Genomic DNA, 16,402 nt, shown 5'->3' with positions numbered 1-16,402 from the left:
CAGAGGTCCAAGCACGACTCGCCTTCGTTACTGACGGCAACAGGGCACAGATTATAGTATGAGGTCATAGAGGGAAAACAACGGGATGGCTTGGGCAGGAAACGCATTACATCAAGAGGACTAGCTGCACCCTTTCCTTAACCAACAAGCTCCAACCTGTAATCCCCAAAACCCTACTGGCGGGGTTACCCGGAAACCAAGCCAAGCTACCGGGAAGGGGCGGGGCCTCCTGAAAGAACTCGGTCTAACTGCTCTGGTGTCGGAGGTTGCGCATACGAGACGGTGGCGTTTGCGCAGGTCCGAATTCCTTTCTCTCTAGACTCCCACATACCTGGCACCCCGCAGCGGGCTGTCGGAGCTGGGCTCCGCTCGAAGTCTGAGCGGTGGCCGCGGAAGGGCCCCACTTTCCTCCAGCGTCCCCCTTCCCCTCAGGTAGGCGTCATTTATGATTCCTGAGTCTGCTTCTTTACTAAGATGTTCTTCTTTACTAAGATGTTCATTCATCCTGCCGACCCCATCTTCCCGGCTCTTCTCGAGGTAGTGGCTTCCCGAGATCCCCTCTTAGTGATAGTAGGGGAGGGGATGTCGGAGGACCTGGTCAGGCTTTCGTGATGACGGCGTGTTTTCCCAGCTGCTGGCTCCGTAGGACTACTGGGGACCCTAGTCTCTGCTACCCTGACTAGTTCGCTCACTGGACCAGGACTGCCCGAGAGGAACAGGACTTGCCCCTGCCCCTGCCCTGCCTCGAGATTAAGTTTACGGCCCGATCCAGGCCGGCCTAGAATTTGGGTCTGCGGCCTAAAGTGGAACAGGGGAAGTCACAGCCCAGAGGCCACGACGCCCGCAATTCCCACCTCCCTCAAACTCGTCTTGGTCCCTGCCCGAAATGGAGGGAAAAGCCTTGAGACCAGCCAAAGGGGCGGAGAAATGAACCACGTGGGACTGATGCGTCCAAAAAAGTCTTTGCTTGCGGGTGCCCTTCAAGGGCTACTTGAAGGGGTTGAGCTGAGGAGCAGCTGCAATTTGGCCTTGCAGACGTGAATTGCTTTAAAAGGTGTGGTTGGTGGGGGCGGAGATGTGTTAATAGAAAGATGAAAAATAGAACTTTGTGTGATTGAATTCTAAATTGTTTATTTATTTGAGTTCTTTATTTGTTTGGGATGATACTTGAGGAAGATGAGTTTGATCTGTGCCTCTAAAGGATTTTATTAATGCTTGGACTTGATTTTTGAAAGTTTATTATTTTTATCTTTTCAACTAAAAAACAATCTCATCCGCTACTCCCTGAGCAAATTTAAAAACAAAACGAACCCCCGGATAAGTATTTAGTTGTATAGTCAACAAAACAAACACCCACTTTAGCCTTATCCAAAAATGTATGTCTAAGACATTTGAAGTTGATTAGTTTTCTGTCTGGAAGTGAGTGGCATGTTTCATCTTCATTCTTTTGGATTCATAATTTATCGTTGCATTGATCAGGAGCAGAGTTGTAAAGTCTTTCAAAGTTTTTCTCTATAAAATTATTTATATATTATTCTCCAAGTTCTCACTTTGTTCTCCTTCTGCTCATATTCCCTCACAGTGTGGTATACTGGAAAGAGTGTTGGTTTTGAAGTCAGTGCTTGGATTAGAAACCCAGGCGTGCATTTACTTCTGCTATGACCTTGAATAAGTTACTTAACCTCTCAAATCTCATTTCCTCATCTGTAGAATTAAGAGGTTAAAAATATTATAAATAAAGTTCTTTCAGTGCTTAGTCCTTCAATCCTTTTAAGTGTAAATTCTTAGTAGTTTAGAAAGTACTGCAAAAAAACTACCGAACAATAAAAATATATTTTTCCATCATACTGCCACCTGCCTTTTACACATATTTAAGCTGTTTTATTTCTTTATTATTAGGAAAAGGCTGTTATGTAACCTTTTTCCCACATAGAAAAATGGATAGACATTTCTCTTTTTCTTAGTAAAATTATGGAAAATTGAGTGTGTGTGGGGAAGGAAAGCTATTATTGATGATGTAAAAAAAAATTCTTAATTTAAAATTAGATAGTGATGTCACTCATTTTGGGTAGTATTTCATTCCTTATAGATAGATGCGCTTTTTTTTTAAACTCTTACAATTTTGCAGAGGAAGTAATGACTTAACTGCTAAATTTGAGGACTTTTTCTTGTTCCTAATACTCCAGGACTAATATGAATTAATCACTGACACTGACTACCATTTCCCATTGGATACTCTCTTAATTGGCTTCCATGTCACTACTACCTGCTAGTTCTATCTGTAATTATGGGCAAATTACTTGGGACAATTGGTAATTTTGATATGACTTAATTTTGTGATAGTAATGATCACAGTGTGTGTTTTTATTGATATTTAGGCTGACCTCAAGCATTTGACCTTAGCTACTGAGCTGGTTTTCCCTCTTTTAGTCCATTTTATGTTAGGTGACTGGATTTCATGCCATTCACATGTTTTCTTTGCTCTCTTATGTTGTGTTTTTTAATTCTGTGGTTTAAAAAATAGTACTCCAAGGAAATGTGCATAAAGTCTAACTCTTAAAAAGTATACTTCAGTGACTGTTAAAACTATTGTTGGTTTGAAAGAGTCAGTTATTTTAAGTATTATCAAAGCACACCAGATTTCAAAGGAAAGTGTGGTTGAAAGTAAAAAACAATTCCAAGAAGTGAAAAACTGTTTACTACAAACAGCTTAATTAATTCTTATAAAACGACTGCAGACTCTCAGAGGAAACTGGCAGCTGAAGGAGTTGATTGATTTCTTGAGGTTCGGAAGAACAGAAATAAAACTACTTAAAAAAAAAAACAACTCCTAACCATTACTATAAAGGAAAAATTTCATGGGTGAGACAGTACAAAGACTAGAGCCCTGATGATCGGAATTAGGTAATTTTTATTGATGAAGCTCACATTTTAATTCAAGACTATAATATCATTGTTAAAAATTGAGTCAAACCCATAATCGAGGGAATGATAAACTTTGGTAAATATGTTTATATATTAAATCCAACGAAATACATAAAGTGCTTTACATACCTTAAAGCACTATAAAAATATTACCTACTATTAGTACATATCGAGGAACTACCACCTTTACCATCACTTATGACATGGAAGAAGGTTCTTGCTGCCAGAGTCATGGTTACTATCAAATGGTTCAACATCAGAAATGGTACATAGTTTCTTCATGAAGAATTAAAGGATATATGAACTCATTGCAAAATTGTATAAAACATGATTTGTAAAAAAAGAATACGTAGTAAAAGTTTTTTAAAGATATGAAAAAGTTGTTGGGGACAGCTAGGTGGCTCATTGGATTGAGAGCCAGGCCCAGAGACAGGAGGTCCTGGGTTCAAATCTGGCCTCAGACATATCCTAGCTGTGTGATCCTAGGCAAGTCACTTAACCCCCGTTGCTTAGCTCTTAACTGCTCTTCTGCCTTAGAAACAATACACAGTATTGATTCTAAGATGGAAGGTAAATGTTAAAATATATATATATATATAAAAGTTGTGATTTTTATTGTATGTTAATAAACATTTGTTGTGCTTTGTCCATGTTCATTTGTTCACCAGTGTACTTCTAATTTGCTTTCTTTTCTAGATATTAATTTATTTCCTGTTGGCTAAATGTGGGACCATTCTGAATTATCTTTTCTTTTTAATTCCATATCAGTCACTGCCTACTGATATCTCCATGTAGATATTTTGTCAGCCTCACAAACTCAACATATTCAAACTGGAATTAATCATCTTTATTCCTAAATACAAGCCTAGAATCATTCTTGGTTCTTCAAAATTTCTTAATTTTCATATCTAATCATATCCAAAATTCTGTAACTTTGACCCCTACAACATCTATTGTGCCCATTATTATTACTTCATTCACATACTAGCCACCCTAGTTCAGATCCTCACCTCTTGCCTACAGTATTATAATAGCTTACTAATAGCTCTTCTTAATTTCCCTCCTCCAATTTATCCTTCATACAGCTGCCAAAAGCTTTTTGTTCCTCCACAGCCTTCTTCTCACTTATGTTAACAGCCTTATTTCACTCTATTTCTCTTTGTATATTTTTATTTTGTAGCCAAACTGTGAGATTCTGAACTCAGCATTGCATTCCCAGCTTTACCTTTGGACAAACCATTTCCCCATTTCCATCTGTTAGAATTTTGAAGTTCTTTGAAGATTCAGTGATAAGACTAATTCCATGAAGCTTTCCATGACTCTGCTGCCTCCATCCTAATGACCTAGTGTTTTTCCTTTCAGATTACTTTAGGTTATTTTTTATGTGTGTACTTACTGTATCCTGTTGTGGATTAAATTAAATAGTGTTTTAAGATTAATAAAGCACTTTCCCACTAAGGTCTTGATATAGTATGAATATCCTTTTTTTTTTTAAACCCTTACCTTCCATCTTGAAGTCAATACTATGTATTGGCTCCAAGGCAGAAGAGCTGTAAGGGTTAGGCAAGAGGGTTAAGTGACTTGCCCAGGGTCACACAGCTGGGATGTGTCTGAGGCCAGATTTGAACCTAGGACCTCCCATCTCTAGGCCTGGCTCTCAATCCATTGAGCTTCCCAGCTGCTGCTGCCCCCCCCCCCCTTTTTTTTAAACTTAGTTAAATGATTTACCCATGGTAATGGGATAAGAACGTTTTGGAGCTGGAATTTCAATATAGGTCTAACTCCAAATCCTATTCTTTTCCTACTAGGATCATAGATATGGAGCTGGAATGGACTTTGGAAGTCTTTTCTTACAAGCTTTTCCACAAAGGTAAGGTCCTTGAGGGCATGGGCCACCTATTTATTCATTCATTTATTTATTTGGTTGTTTGTTTGTTTTTCTGCTTATTTATTTATTCTAAGCTCCCAGTACAGTTTCTTGAACTTAAGTACTTAATAATTGTTTGAGTTGAACAGTGTAAAATGAAGGTTTTTGGACAAGTTGATGACTGAAATACTTTTGCAGCTCTGAATCCTTTGAATTCTATAATCTGAAGATGCTGTTGATATCAGGATATTTAGGTATAAATGCATAGCAGGCATTTGGACATATAGGACTAGAAACTAGTAGAGAGATTTGAACTGAGAATATATATTTTGGAGGTATCTATATAGAGGTTAGACATGGTAGGCAAAAATGTACAAGGAGAAGCAAAGAGAGCCAAGATCAGAGCCCTTTATTATTCTCTCTTGAAATGACACAAGAAAGATGGGCCAGGGGAAGAAGATGGGACAGGACAAATAGGATAATATTGCCACATAATCTTTGGGAAATGAGAGTGTCACAGAGAGATAGCTTTTTTCTAGGAGTTTGGGTGAGAAAAGGAGGAAAGAGAGCTAGAAATATGACTTGAAGGGATAGTGAAAAATTATTAAGAGTAGGGGAGACTGTACATATTTGAAAGTAGCAATAATAGTAATGGTAATAGTAGATTCATATGGCATGTACTGTGAACAGGCACTTTGCTAAATGTAAGTGCTTTACAAATATTATTTCATTTGATCCTTATTTCCATTTTACAGTTAAGGAAACTGAGACAAATGGATTAAACAACTTAGTAGGGAAGGAACTAATAGGGAAAAATTGAAGATTAAATGAGGCATTATAGGAAGGAACCAGGAAGGTAAAGGACCTCCCAGTTATCAGACACTGCAGTTGCAGGGATGATGTCCAAAGAGTTTGAGTTGAAGAAAAGATAGTATTTGCCTTGAATGACCTCAGGTTTTCCCTGTTAAGTAAGTGCTGGGGTCCTCAACTTATAGGATTTATCAGTGGTTGAGGTAGGTTTGAGAAGTTTGAAGAGACAGGAAGATCTTTAGGTAGTGAGAGGGGAAATCAATTGAAGGAGGAAAAAAGAATTGCTTTGCTTACAACCCTTACCAAAAAGTTTCTTGCTGCTACCATTCCTTACCATAGCCAACTTTGCTTTTGGAAAGGGACACTTCAATCTCCTGATCCCTGAAATTAAAAAACCCTTTTTTTTTTTTTTTTAAGGAATATACTACTAACAGCAAAATATAGGACATCCCCAAAGTCTTAGTGTAGTTTTAAGTGATTAAAACTTAATTAAGTAGCATTCCCCCACTTTTTTAAGCTATTAAAACTTAAAACTACCCTAAGACTTTTGGGACTTCCTCTATATTGGAATTAAATTGGTAAAAAGAAAAGTTACATAGTTATATACATTCTAATAGTTAACTTTTTGTTTTTGATGCAGTATCTGAACTAGGACTACATTTGTTTGACTTTTCTCCTCATCTTGACTGAACTTCTTCTAGAGGTTGTCCTCGGTCACCCAGATCAGTCTAGTCTGGGTTGGATGAAGGAAGGATCAGTCTATATTGTCTACTTGAGTTCAATTTACATAGCCTAGTCCATTGGTATTCTTAGAATCCATTTTTATATTCTGGCATCTGAGGGTAAGAACTGGCTTTCCAAAAGAGTTTTTCCCTAGGCTTTAAATTATTCTACAGAGTCATTTTGGTGAACATGGACACATATGAAACTTTGTATTAATTGCTTACTTTCTGGAGAGAATTGCCTTACCTATGTCATCTCTATGAATTCCTCCTTTAGATTTTATGCATGCTTTCACTGATCCAAACAGCTCAGATGCAGGCACATTAAAAATTATAAATATTTACTTATTTTTTCCCCTTATTTACAGTTGTATAGAGGAGGGAGTAGTTAGCTTGTTATGTTCCACTGTGTAGATCTAATACCAATGAATGGAAGTCATAGAGAAACATTACAACCGATTTCAAATAGCTTTCTAATACCTTAAATTATCCAGAATTGGAGCAGGAAGTACTTTTCTTCTTCGTACTCAAAGTTTTCAAGCAGAGGTTAGATGATAATTTATCCAAATGCATCCAAGATTCTGTTTCCTGTTTCATTACTCTCCTGGAGATCTTGTTATCTCTTACTCACTTAGTGCTCATTCTTCTTAATTTTGTTTATTTTTTCCTTAATCATTTCCTGAGGTGAGATGCTTGAGTGTATTTTCAAGTCCTGCTTGAAAACAAAATACCTTTTAAAACAGCAATGGTATTCCTAAGACTATTTTAGCATCTTTCTGTTAAAAGACTACTTCTTTTATTTCCTAATAATTTAAAAATTTTTATTTGTGAAACAAAGATTTATTTTCCTTAGCATGGTACTTTGTAGGTGGTAAGTGTTATCTATTGGATGAATGGGAAAAATCATTTTATAAAAGAAGACTTGAATTAAAAACTTTTATTTCTAGAATAAATTGTCTAAAGTTTGTGTTTATCTTTTAGGAAAATGCCTGAATTAAAATTCAGTTTTCAAAAACACCACTTTTTATTGTTGTAGAGAGAAACTTGCACTTTTGAATGTGAAGAAAGATCTATTTTCCCCAATTTACTATGGCATCAACCTCAAGGTAGGAATTGCCATTCTGTTCAGGATTATCTGATAATATTTACTTTCTCAATATAATTGAGAGAAAGGGGCCGTATGATAAAAAGGATAGAGAGTTGACTTTGGAGTCAGCCCCGGGTTCTGTTTCTGAATGTACTGGTGGTATGACTATAGGCAAGTCAGTCACTTAATGTCTTAGTTCCCTGAGCAACTTAAAAAAATAGTATTTTATTTTTTCCCCAATTATATTGCAAACAATTATTAACATTAAAAATATATTTTGAGTTCCAAATACTCTCCCTCTGTCCTACTTTTCCTCTCTCATTCCTTCCCACTCCCCTCCCTCCCTGAAATGGTAAGCAATCTGATAAAGATCAGTCATGTAATACATTTTTCCATATTAGTCACTTTATGGAAGAGGTCTCAAAAGAAAAAAGAAGAGAGTATAGTATGTTTTGGTCTGCATTCAGACTCCATCAATTCTTTCTCTGGAGGTAGATGACCTTTTTCGTTATGAGTTTCTGGAATTGTCCTGGATCACTGTATTCCTGAGAATGATTAGGTCATTCACAATTGTTCAACAGGAAATGTTGCTGTTACTTTATACAATATTCTTCTGGTTTTGCAGTTGATGTAAGTCTTTCCAGGTTTATCTGAAAATAATCCTGCTGCACATCATTTCTTATACCACAATAGTATTCCATTACAATATACCAAATACCATAATACATATATTACAATATATCACATGCCATAACTTGTTCAGCCATTTCCCAACTGATGGACAACCCCTCAATTTCCAAATCTTTGCGGGGCAACTCCAGAACAAAAAATTTAATTTTAATTTTGAGAATAAAAGCCTAAAAGGCTACTAGTATAATTAAGCAGTGCCAAGAAATCAGAAATGGGAAGAAAGGAAGATAAAAATAAAGGAAATGAGAAAGAGGAAAAAGGATAGAAACAGAGAAAATTAATATTGTAGGGCATCACGGAGTGCCACCAATTCTGTATCTAAAAAAGATAATATTTATTTTTTGGGGGGTGTTATTAGAAAAACTGCCTAGGGCTTCCAAGGACTTGCTTAAGTCATACTGATTTTCCTTATATTAGGTTTTAGAAATTAGCATTTGGGTTTGGTTTGTTAATTCTGTAGACTTAAAGCAGCCAGTGTTGTATAGTAGAATAGGCACTGAATTGGGAATTAGACTTGTATTCTATACCTAATTCTGCTGTTCATTAGTTGTGTGACCCTCAGTAATTCATTTAACCCATCCAGGCATTAGTTTTCTCATCTGCAAAAGGAAAAGAATAAACTGGATAATCATTAAAGTACCTCTTTGATCTAAAATTTTATGAAGTCTGCAGTTATTCATCATTTTCTTCTATCTTCCTATTCCTGCATGCCTAAATGAAAATTTGGAAAGCACTTTTTTCTTTCTAATATCTTTAAAAATAATAGCAGGCATCTAAGGACAATCTAATCCAGAGTTTTCCCTTCCTTTTGTGTTCTGTACTTTCAGAAGAGATGCAGCTGGAAAATTGCTTAGCCCTAAAATAAGATCTGCTAAGCTGCTTGAAGTTCTGAATTCTCTGGAAGAAGATGAGTCCACAAAAGAGAAAGAAATTATATTTATCTCACCACCTGATAATGCTGCAGGGGACTTCACTGATGAGGACTCGGGAAGTGAAGATGGACATAAAGGAGGGAACTTGCCTGGAAGTATATTACATGCTGCTGTGGTGTCAGAAGGCTCTGATACTGGGGAGGACAATGAAGAACTTGAGCTACAACCGGCAAGAAAGAAACAGAAGAAAATTCCTGAACGAAGGAGGGTTTGGACTAAAAGAGACATTAGACCTAACTTTGTAAGTTGGTCTGCATCAGATCCTCATATTGAGTATCTTAAGAGCCAGGAATTGAGCCCGGTTGGACTCTTTGAATTGTTCTTTGATGAAGGAACAATTAACTTCATTGTCAATGAAACTAATCGTTATGCTTGGCAGAAAAACGTCGACTTGGGTCTTACAGCCCAAGAATTAAAGTGCGTTTTGGGTATACTGATTTTGAGTGGTTATATTTCTTATCCAAGGAGGAGAATGTTTTGGGAAACATCTCCTGATTCACATCATCACCTTGTTGCTGATGCAATTAGAAGGGACAGGTTTGAATTAATATTTTCATACCTACACTTTGCTGATAATAATGAACTCGATGACAGTGATAGATTTGCAAAGGTAAGACCTCTCATAATTTTGATGAATCAGAATTTTCAAAAGCATGCTCCACTAGAGGAATACTATAGCTTTGGTGAATCCATGTGTGAATATTTTGGACATCGTGGATCTAAGCAGTTGCACAAGGGAAAACTCATTCGATTTGGTTACAAGATTTGGTGTGGAACAACTAGCAGAGGATACTTGGTCTGGTTTGAACCCTCTCAGGGAACATTATACACAAAACCAGAAAAGGATATAGATTTAGGAGGAAGTATGGTGATAAAATTTGTAGATGCACTTCAGGCAAGAGGCTGTCTACCATACCACATTTTTTTTGACAAAGTTTTTACAAGTGTCAAATTAATGTCCATTTTGAGGGAAAAGGGAGTTAAGGCCACAGGAACTGTCCATGACTACATGACTGAGAGATGTCCACTCAAAGATCCCAAAGACTTTAAAAAAATGAAAAAAGGCTCATTTGATTACAAAGTAGATGAAAGTGAGGAAATCATTGTGTGCCGTTGGCATGATAGCAATGTTATTGATGTATGTTCCAATGCAGTCGGAATAGAACCTGTAAAACTAACAAATCGTTATTCAAATGCATCCAAAACCAGAACTCAGGTACATCAACCATCATTGGTGAGGCTATACAATGAGAAGATGGGAGGTGTTGCCCGAATGGACCAAAATATTGCCAAATATAAGGTGAAAATTAGAGGAATGAAATGGTATTCTAGCTTTATAGGTTACATTATTGATGTGGCTCTAAATAATGCATGGCAGCTACATAGAATCTGTAGTGAAGAGACCCAGGTTGATCTTTTAGCTTTCAGACGATATGTTGCCTGTGTTTATTTGGAAAGCAATGCTGATACATCATCCCAAGGAAGAAGGAGTAGACGTTTAGAAACAGAAAGCAGATTTGACATGATTGGTCACTGGATCATTCATCAAGATAAGCGAACTCGATGTGCACTTTGTCATTCTCAAACAAATACCAGATGTGAAAAATGTCAGAAAGGTGTTCATGCAAAATGTTTCAGAGAATATCATATAAAATAATTATGGACATGCATTAAAGAGAAAAACAATGGTTTACAGTCTAAAAGAGTGTAACATTTTAAAGTTTACTAATTTTACATCCAAAAGTTAATTTCAGTTACTATGTAGTAATCAATTCTGTATAGTAGTTAGGGAAACATTTCTGTTATGTACTAAAAAATGTTTTTGAACTTGATTTTCTGATAGTTTGTTTTTGCATTATTTGTTCTCTTTCCCTTCATTTCATTATTTACTTTTTTTCTCAAATAAAATCCCATTTTTGGTCTCTTAGTGTCTTGTACCTAAATATAGTAAAAAAAAAAAAAGGGTTGATGTTTAGTTTTTTAAACATATGCTACTGAACCATTGTTGTTTCTGTGCTTTTCCATCCCCTTTATTTACTTATATATATTTTTTGCATATGCTTGGTGCCAGTGAGGAGGCAGTAACCAGAAATAAATAATCAGTCAACAAGCATTAGAAACTAGAATATACTAGGCACTGTTTTAGACCCTGAAGATACAAATACAAAAGAAATTAATAATAATACTTTTCTCAAGAAGGTTATATTATGGGAGAAGACAACATAAAGAAAGGAACAAGCATTTATTAAGAACCTACTTTGTGCCATGCATTGTGCTAGGTACTTTACAAATTTCTCATCACAACAACCCTTTGAAGGAGATGCTATTATGTTCACCATTTTACAGTTGTTGAGGAAATAAATGATAAGGGTCCCAGCTCGTGTCTGAGATCAGATATGAATTGGGGTCCTTCTGACTTTATGAAAGCAATATAAAGATGATAAAAATAAAAACACAATAATTAAAATACCAGGTAGTTTGAGAGGGAAGGCACTAATAATTCTGTTCTCAGAGTCACAAAATTCATTTTTTAAAATTTTTTCTTCCAATTACATAAAATAATTTTTCACATGTTTAGGAGATGGTAAGCAATTTAGGCTATACAAGTATTATGCAAAATGTATTTCCATATTGGTCATTGTAAGAATACTCATACAAAATCAAAACCCCAAAATAAAAACACAAACTCAAATAAAAAAATTTATATACTTTGATCTGCATTCTCTGGAAGTGGATAGCATTTGTTGTCATAAGTCTTTCAGAATTGTTCTGGATCATTGTATTGCTGAGAGTAGCTGAAAGTAGCATCTTTCACAGTTGATCATATTGCTATTGCTATGTACTATGTTCTCCTAGTTCTACTTATTTGACTCTGCATCATTCATGTAAGTTTTTTCTACTTTTTCCAAAATCATCCTGTTCATCATTTCTTACAGCACAATAGTATTCCATCACCATCTTGTATGACAATTTGGTCAGCCATTCCTCAGTTGATGGACATCCCCTCAATTTCTAGTTCTTTCCGCCACAAAAAATGCTGCTGTAAATGTTTTTGTACAAGTAGTTCCTTTTCCCTTAAAATTTTTTTTTTTTTGGAATACAGACCTAGTAGTGGTATTATTATAATAGTCCTTTAGTCATAGTTCCAAATTGTCCTTGAGAATGGTTGGATCAGTTCACAATTCCCCTAACAGTGCATTAATATCCCAATTGTGCCACATTCTCTCCAACATTTATCACTTTACTGTCATATTGGCCATATTGGCTAGATATGAGGTGGTACTTGAGTTGATTTAATTTGCATTTTTCTAATCAAGAATTATTTATAACTTTTTTTCATATGATAATTGATAGCTTTGATTTCTTCATCTGAAAAGTACATGTGCATATCCTTTGATTATTTGTCAATTGGAAGATGACTTATATTCTTTTTTTTTTTTTAAACCCTTGTACTTCGGTGTATTGTCTCATAGGTGGAAGAGTGGTAAGGGTGGGCAATGGGGGTCAAGTGACTTGCCCAGGGTCACACAGCTGGGAAGTGGCTGAGGCCGGGTTTGAACCTAGGACCTCCTGTCTCTAGGCCTGACTCTCACTCCACTGAGCTACCCAGCTGCCCCCGACTTATATTCTTATAAATTTGACTTTGTTCTCTATATATGAGAAATGGGACTTTTTTTGGAGAGATTTGCTGCAATTTTTCCCCCAGTTGTTTCCCTTTGGTTACATTGATTTTGTTTGTACAACACCTTTTTGATTTAATATAATCAAAATAATTTGTTTTATAACTCATTATGTTCTCTGTCTCTTGTTTGATCATAAATTCTTCCTTTCTCCATAGATTTGATAGGTAAACTACATAATTTACTCATGATATCACCTATCCTTTATGTCTAATCATTTTGACCTTAAAAGGTGTGAGATACTGGTCTATGATAAGACCAGCTCGTCAAGTTACTTGTGGGTCACAGAATGGGATAAGAGGAATGAGGTTGGGATCGGGAGGGTCACAAACAGATTTATAGACAAACTCAAAGGCTTCTTGCTGATCAGTGACAAAGTTTATTGATTTCAGGTAGATACTTATAGAAGGTTTGAATCAAGCAGAGGGATTAGATCACTCACAATGGAAGTCAATGATTTACAGGATGGAGACAATGGATTTTGATTACCTCAGTGGCTCCAAACAGAGTTTTCTATAGGTGATAATTCAATATGTCAGTGTGTAACCATCTAACCAAGCTTCTCAAAGAATTCATGCATTAGTAATTTCTTGGAAGAACATTGTGCAAGGAAGTGTGGAAAAGAGGTTTGGGAGCCTTGTGTGATGCCTAGGCTCTGTGTTTGACTATCTAAATTATGCCTGTGATTTTACTGGGGCCTACCCTCTCTACTAGGGGCTATAGGTCTATACCTACTTTCTGCCATACTGTTTTCCAGTTTTCCCAGCAGCTTTTGTTGAATAGTGAGTTCTTATCCCAAAAGCTGGCGAAAGTTTGGGTTTATCAAACACTAGATGGCCAAGGTCATTTACCCCTGTATATTGTGAATCTGATGTATTCCATTGATCCACCATTCTATTTCTTAGCCAGTATTGTGGTTTTGCTGGGGATCGTAGTTTTTAGGGTAACAGATTCTAATTATACAATCCCCCCCCCGAGATCCTTTGGAAGACTAATCTCCCCAATGGATCTTGTAAGCATAACCAACTTATAAATTACAATAATTTGGGGTTAAAAGGGAAAGAGAACAAAAGAGCCACTGCAGTGCCAAGGAGAGCACAATGAGCAATCTGCATAGTGTCTATGAGCACAAGGTCAAGAAGACCAAACCAGTCCTGGTGGGATTGATGAGAATCTGTGCCAAGTCAGAGGACTTGTTTGAGATTTGAGGTTGTGGTTGACATATGTCAGATGCAGACCTTCAGAATAGGGAATGACACTTCCCTTTCACATGAAAATCTAGTCCTTTTTTCTCTCTTATAGAATAGCATCTTCCTGTAGTCCTGGCTGCCAATGTGTAAGTGTAATATTACTGCATTTTGTTCTACAGTCTTGTGGGACAGAAAATACTTTATTTTTTTTTCTGCCATACTAATGTATTCCATCTTTCAAAAAGAAAGACATGATTTTAATATTACTTAACAATATGTTAAAAAAGTAGCCAGTCAGGCTTCAGTGTTAATACAATTATACACTCTATAACAGATTTGATAGTGTGAGTATTGTTCTTTTTTCCTTTTTTTCTTCTTTTTTTTAAACTTTCTCGTTCTGCAAGTATTCTTACACAAGCTGGCTACAAGTCAGGGGGAAAAAATCAAACACAAATAGCATAACTTGCACACTCTTAAACAGTAGATTGTGAAAGAGAACTCAAGAAATGCTTGTCCCATACGAGCCTCCTTTCCATGAAGTCGTGGTGGGAGTAATTCGGGAGCAGATGAAAGCAGCGCTAAGGATGAGAGGTCCAATCCTTTATTATGTCAGGATGATGAGAAAACAGAGCTAGATGCGGGCGGGTGTGGCAGGTGCCACTGCAAATGATGCAAAGGAGTGTTCTGGCCTCCACCCAAACCTGGGAAGCAGTTGATAGTCTCTGAGGCCAAGGCAATCCGGAGGAATTGGAAAAAAGCTATTGTTCCAATTCCCACAGCGTACAACTACAATCAAATAAACCTCACTCACAAACTACAAGCACACAAGCTAACAAATTCAGGTAGAAAGTGGCGATTTCTCAGGCCGCAAAAATTCTCAGACCGACGGGGTTCAAAGTAGACCCACCCAGCACTGGGGACAAGGCAAGGCAGCACTGGCTCAGACCCGAGAAACTCTCAGCACTCGCAGTAGGAGGGCAGGGCAGGGGTGGTCTCCTGGGCTCCTGTAGGGCTTCCTCCTGAGACTGTCTCCATTCAGTGGGCAGCAAAGGTCGTTTTTTTTTTTCAAACTAAAATTGGACCAGTTGATGGAAAGTCTTTGCCTTGTCAGTCTTGCAGAATCCAAGCAGAACCTTTTAAAATACTCCACTTCCCTCTCAGTCTCATCCATATCCACACTGTCTAGATCAATATCTTTGGGCAGAAATACATCATCAATTGAATTGTTGACTTTGTCTCCTTTTTTCTTCTTATTTTTCTTGTTCTTGCCCTTCGGCTGTGGAGAATCTGCCAATACCAATTTGTTGTTTGGGGGCTGCTCATTTGGAGAAGGCAATTCAATTAGGATTGGCAGCGATTTTTCTTCTTTGACATGATTCAGTTGCTTTCTGTTATTGTTGTTACTGTTGACTTTTTTCTCCTCTTTTCTCTGCTCAGCAGAGGAGGTGAGTTCTACTGCCTTCACTTTGGGTTCCATATTGTTCCTGGTCCTAGGCTGGCTCTCAGGCACTTTGGGAGATTCAGCTGCCTTGCTCACAGGCTTGAGCTTTGTTTTACTGCTCCCCTCTTTGTGATGGTGCATGATGTCAAAGAGGAAAGAAAGCGGCTCATGTGGCTTCACACCCAGCTCCTTTTGGAAAAGGAGTTTGGAGTCTCTCGAGCTGCCTGGATTAGACAATGTACAGACTGTTTCAGGCCCTGGCCTCTGTTCCAAATGATTCCCATGCCTGGAAGGTGAACTTGAGGTTTCTGTTTTCTCAGACTGCTCAAGTGTACCATTCCGCATCTCTTTGGAGCTCGGTACTGACAGAAAATACTTTAATTGGGCCTTAATACAATGAATTTATTCTCATTTACTCAGAAATTTTTATATACATAGATTTTTGATATTTTGATTCTGATTTTGAATTTTTTCGTTCTCCCAAAGTTTAATTTTTCTTCTATTTGTTTTTCTTTTTATGATTTTGGTTTTTCTTTTGATAATTGACTCATACACCTGTTATAAATAAAAGGGGTCCAAAGGAAGATGTATAGATGTACAATGATGTTGATATATCTATTTGTATTTTCCTCAGCTGCAGATGATGGAGGAACACCAATTCTGATCACCCTTGAGTGCTGCTGTAATTTATCCCTTTCTCTCTAACAGTTGCCCAGGAAGGACCCTTGAGAGATTAGATAGATAGGTAACCTTTCCAGGTCCAACCTGGGGTTGGATAGATTAGTATTGGGCTATTGATTTGTCTTGTATAACATAGGATCTGACTGCATTTGACTCCCTTCCCAAGGCCCGTGATATAAAGACCACTTAGGAAGGTACTTGTCCAATACTCTTTATCTATATTCAGGTAAAGGATAACAAGGACAAGGATTGGGGATTAGAGATCCTATTGATCTATTATCTATAAACTAGTTGACAATCAGGACTGGAGGCTATTGATCAGGTGGAAGCTGGAGATTTGCTCACTCCCACTACCTCTGGCCAGACCTGGCCATGGC

At 37.2% G+C, this 16,402-nt stretch overlaps 1 protein-coding gene across 1 annotated transcript; it reads left to right on the top strand.

Moving 5' to 3' along the window:
• The first annotated feature begins 360 nt into the window (after window positions 1-360).
• PGBD2 (piggyBac transposable element derived 2) lies at window positions 361-10,888 on the top strand. Its single transcript, XM_044674145.1, has 4 exons — window positions 361-432; window positions 4,734-4,795; window positions 7,361-7,430; window positions 8,932-10,888. Exons 3-4 carry the CDS (start codon window positions 7,414-7,416, stop codon window positions 10,688-10,690), a joined length of 1,776 nt encoding a protein of 591 aa, XP_044530080.1. The 5' UTR covers window positions 361-432; window positions 4,734-4,795; window positions 7,361-7,413; the 3' UTR covers window positions 10,691-10,888.
• Window positions 10,889-16,402: the final 5,514 nt, after the last annotated feature.

The sequence above is a fragment of the Gracilinanus agilis genome, chromosome 4, assembly GCF_016433145.1.
Source record: "Gracilinanus agilis isolate LMUSP501 chromosome 4, AgileGrace, whole genome shotgun sequence".
Taxonomy (NCBI): Eukaryota; Metazoa; Chordata; class Mammalia; order Didelphimorphia; family Didelphidae; genus Gracilinanus; species Gracilinanus agilis.
The sequence above is the reverse complement of the archived record's forward strand: the minus strand, read 5'-3'. Positions and strand labels throughout refer to the sequence as shown.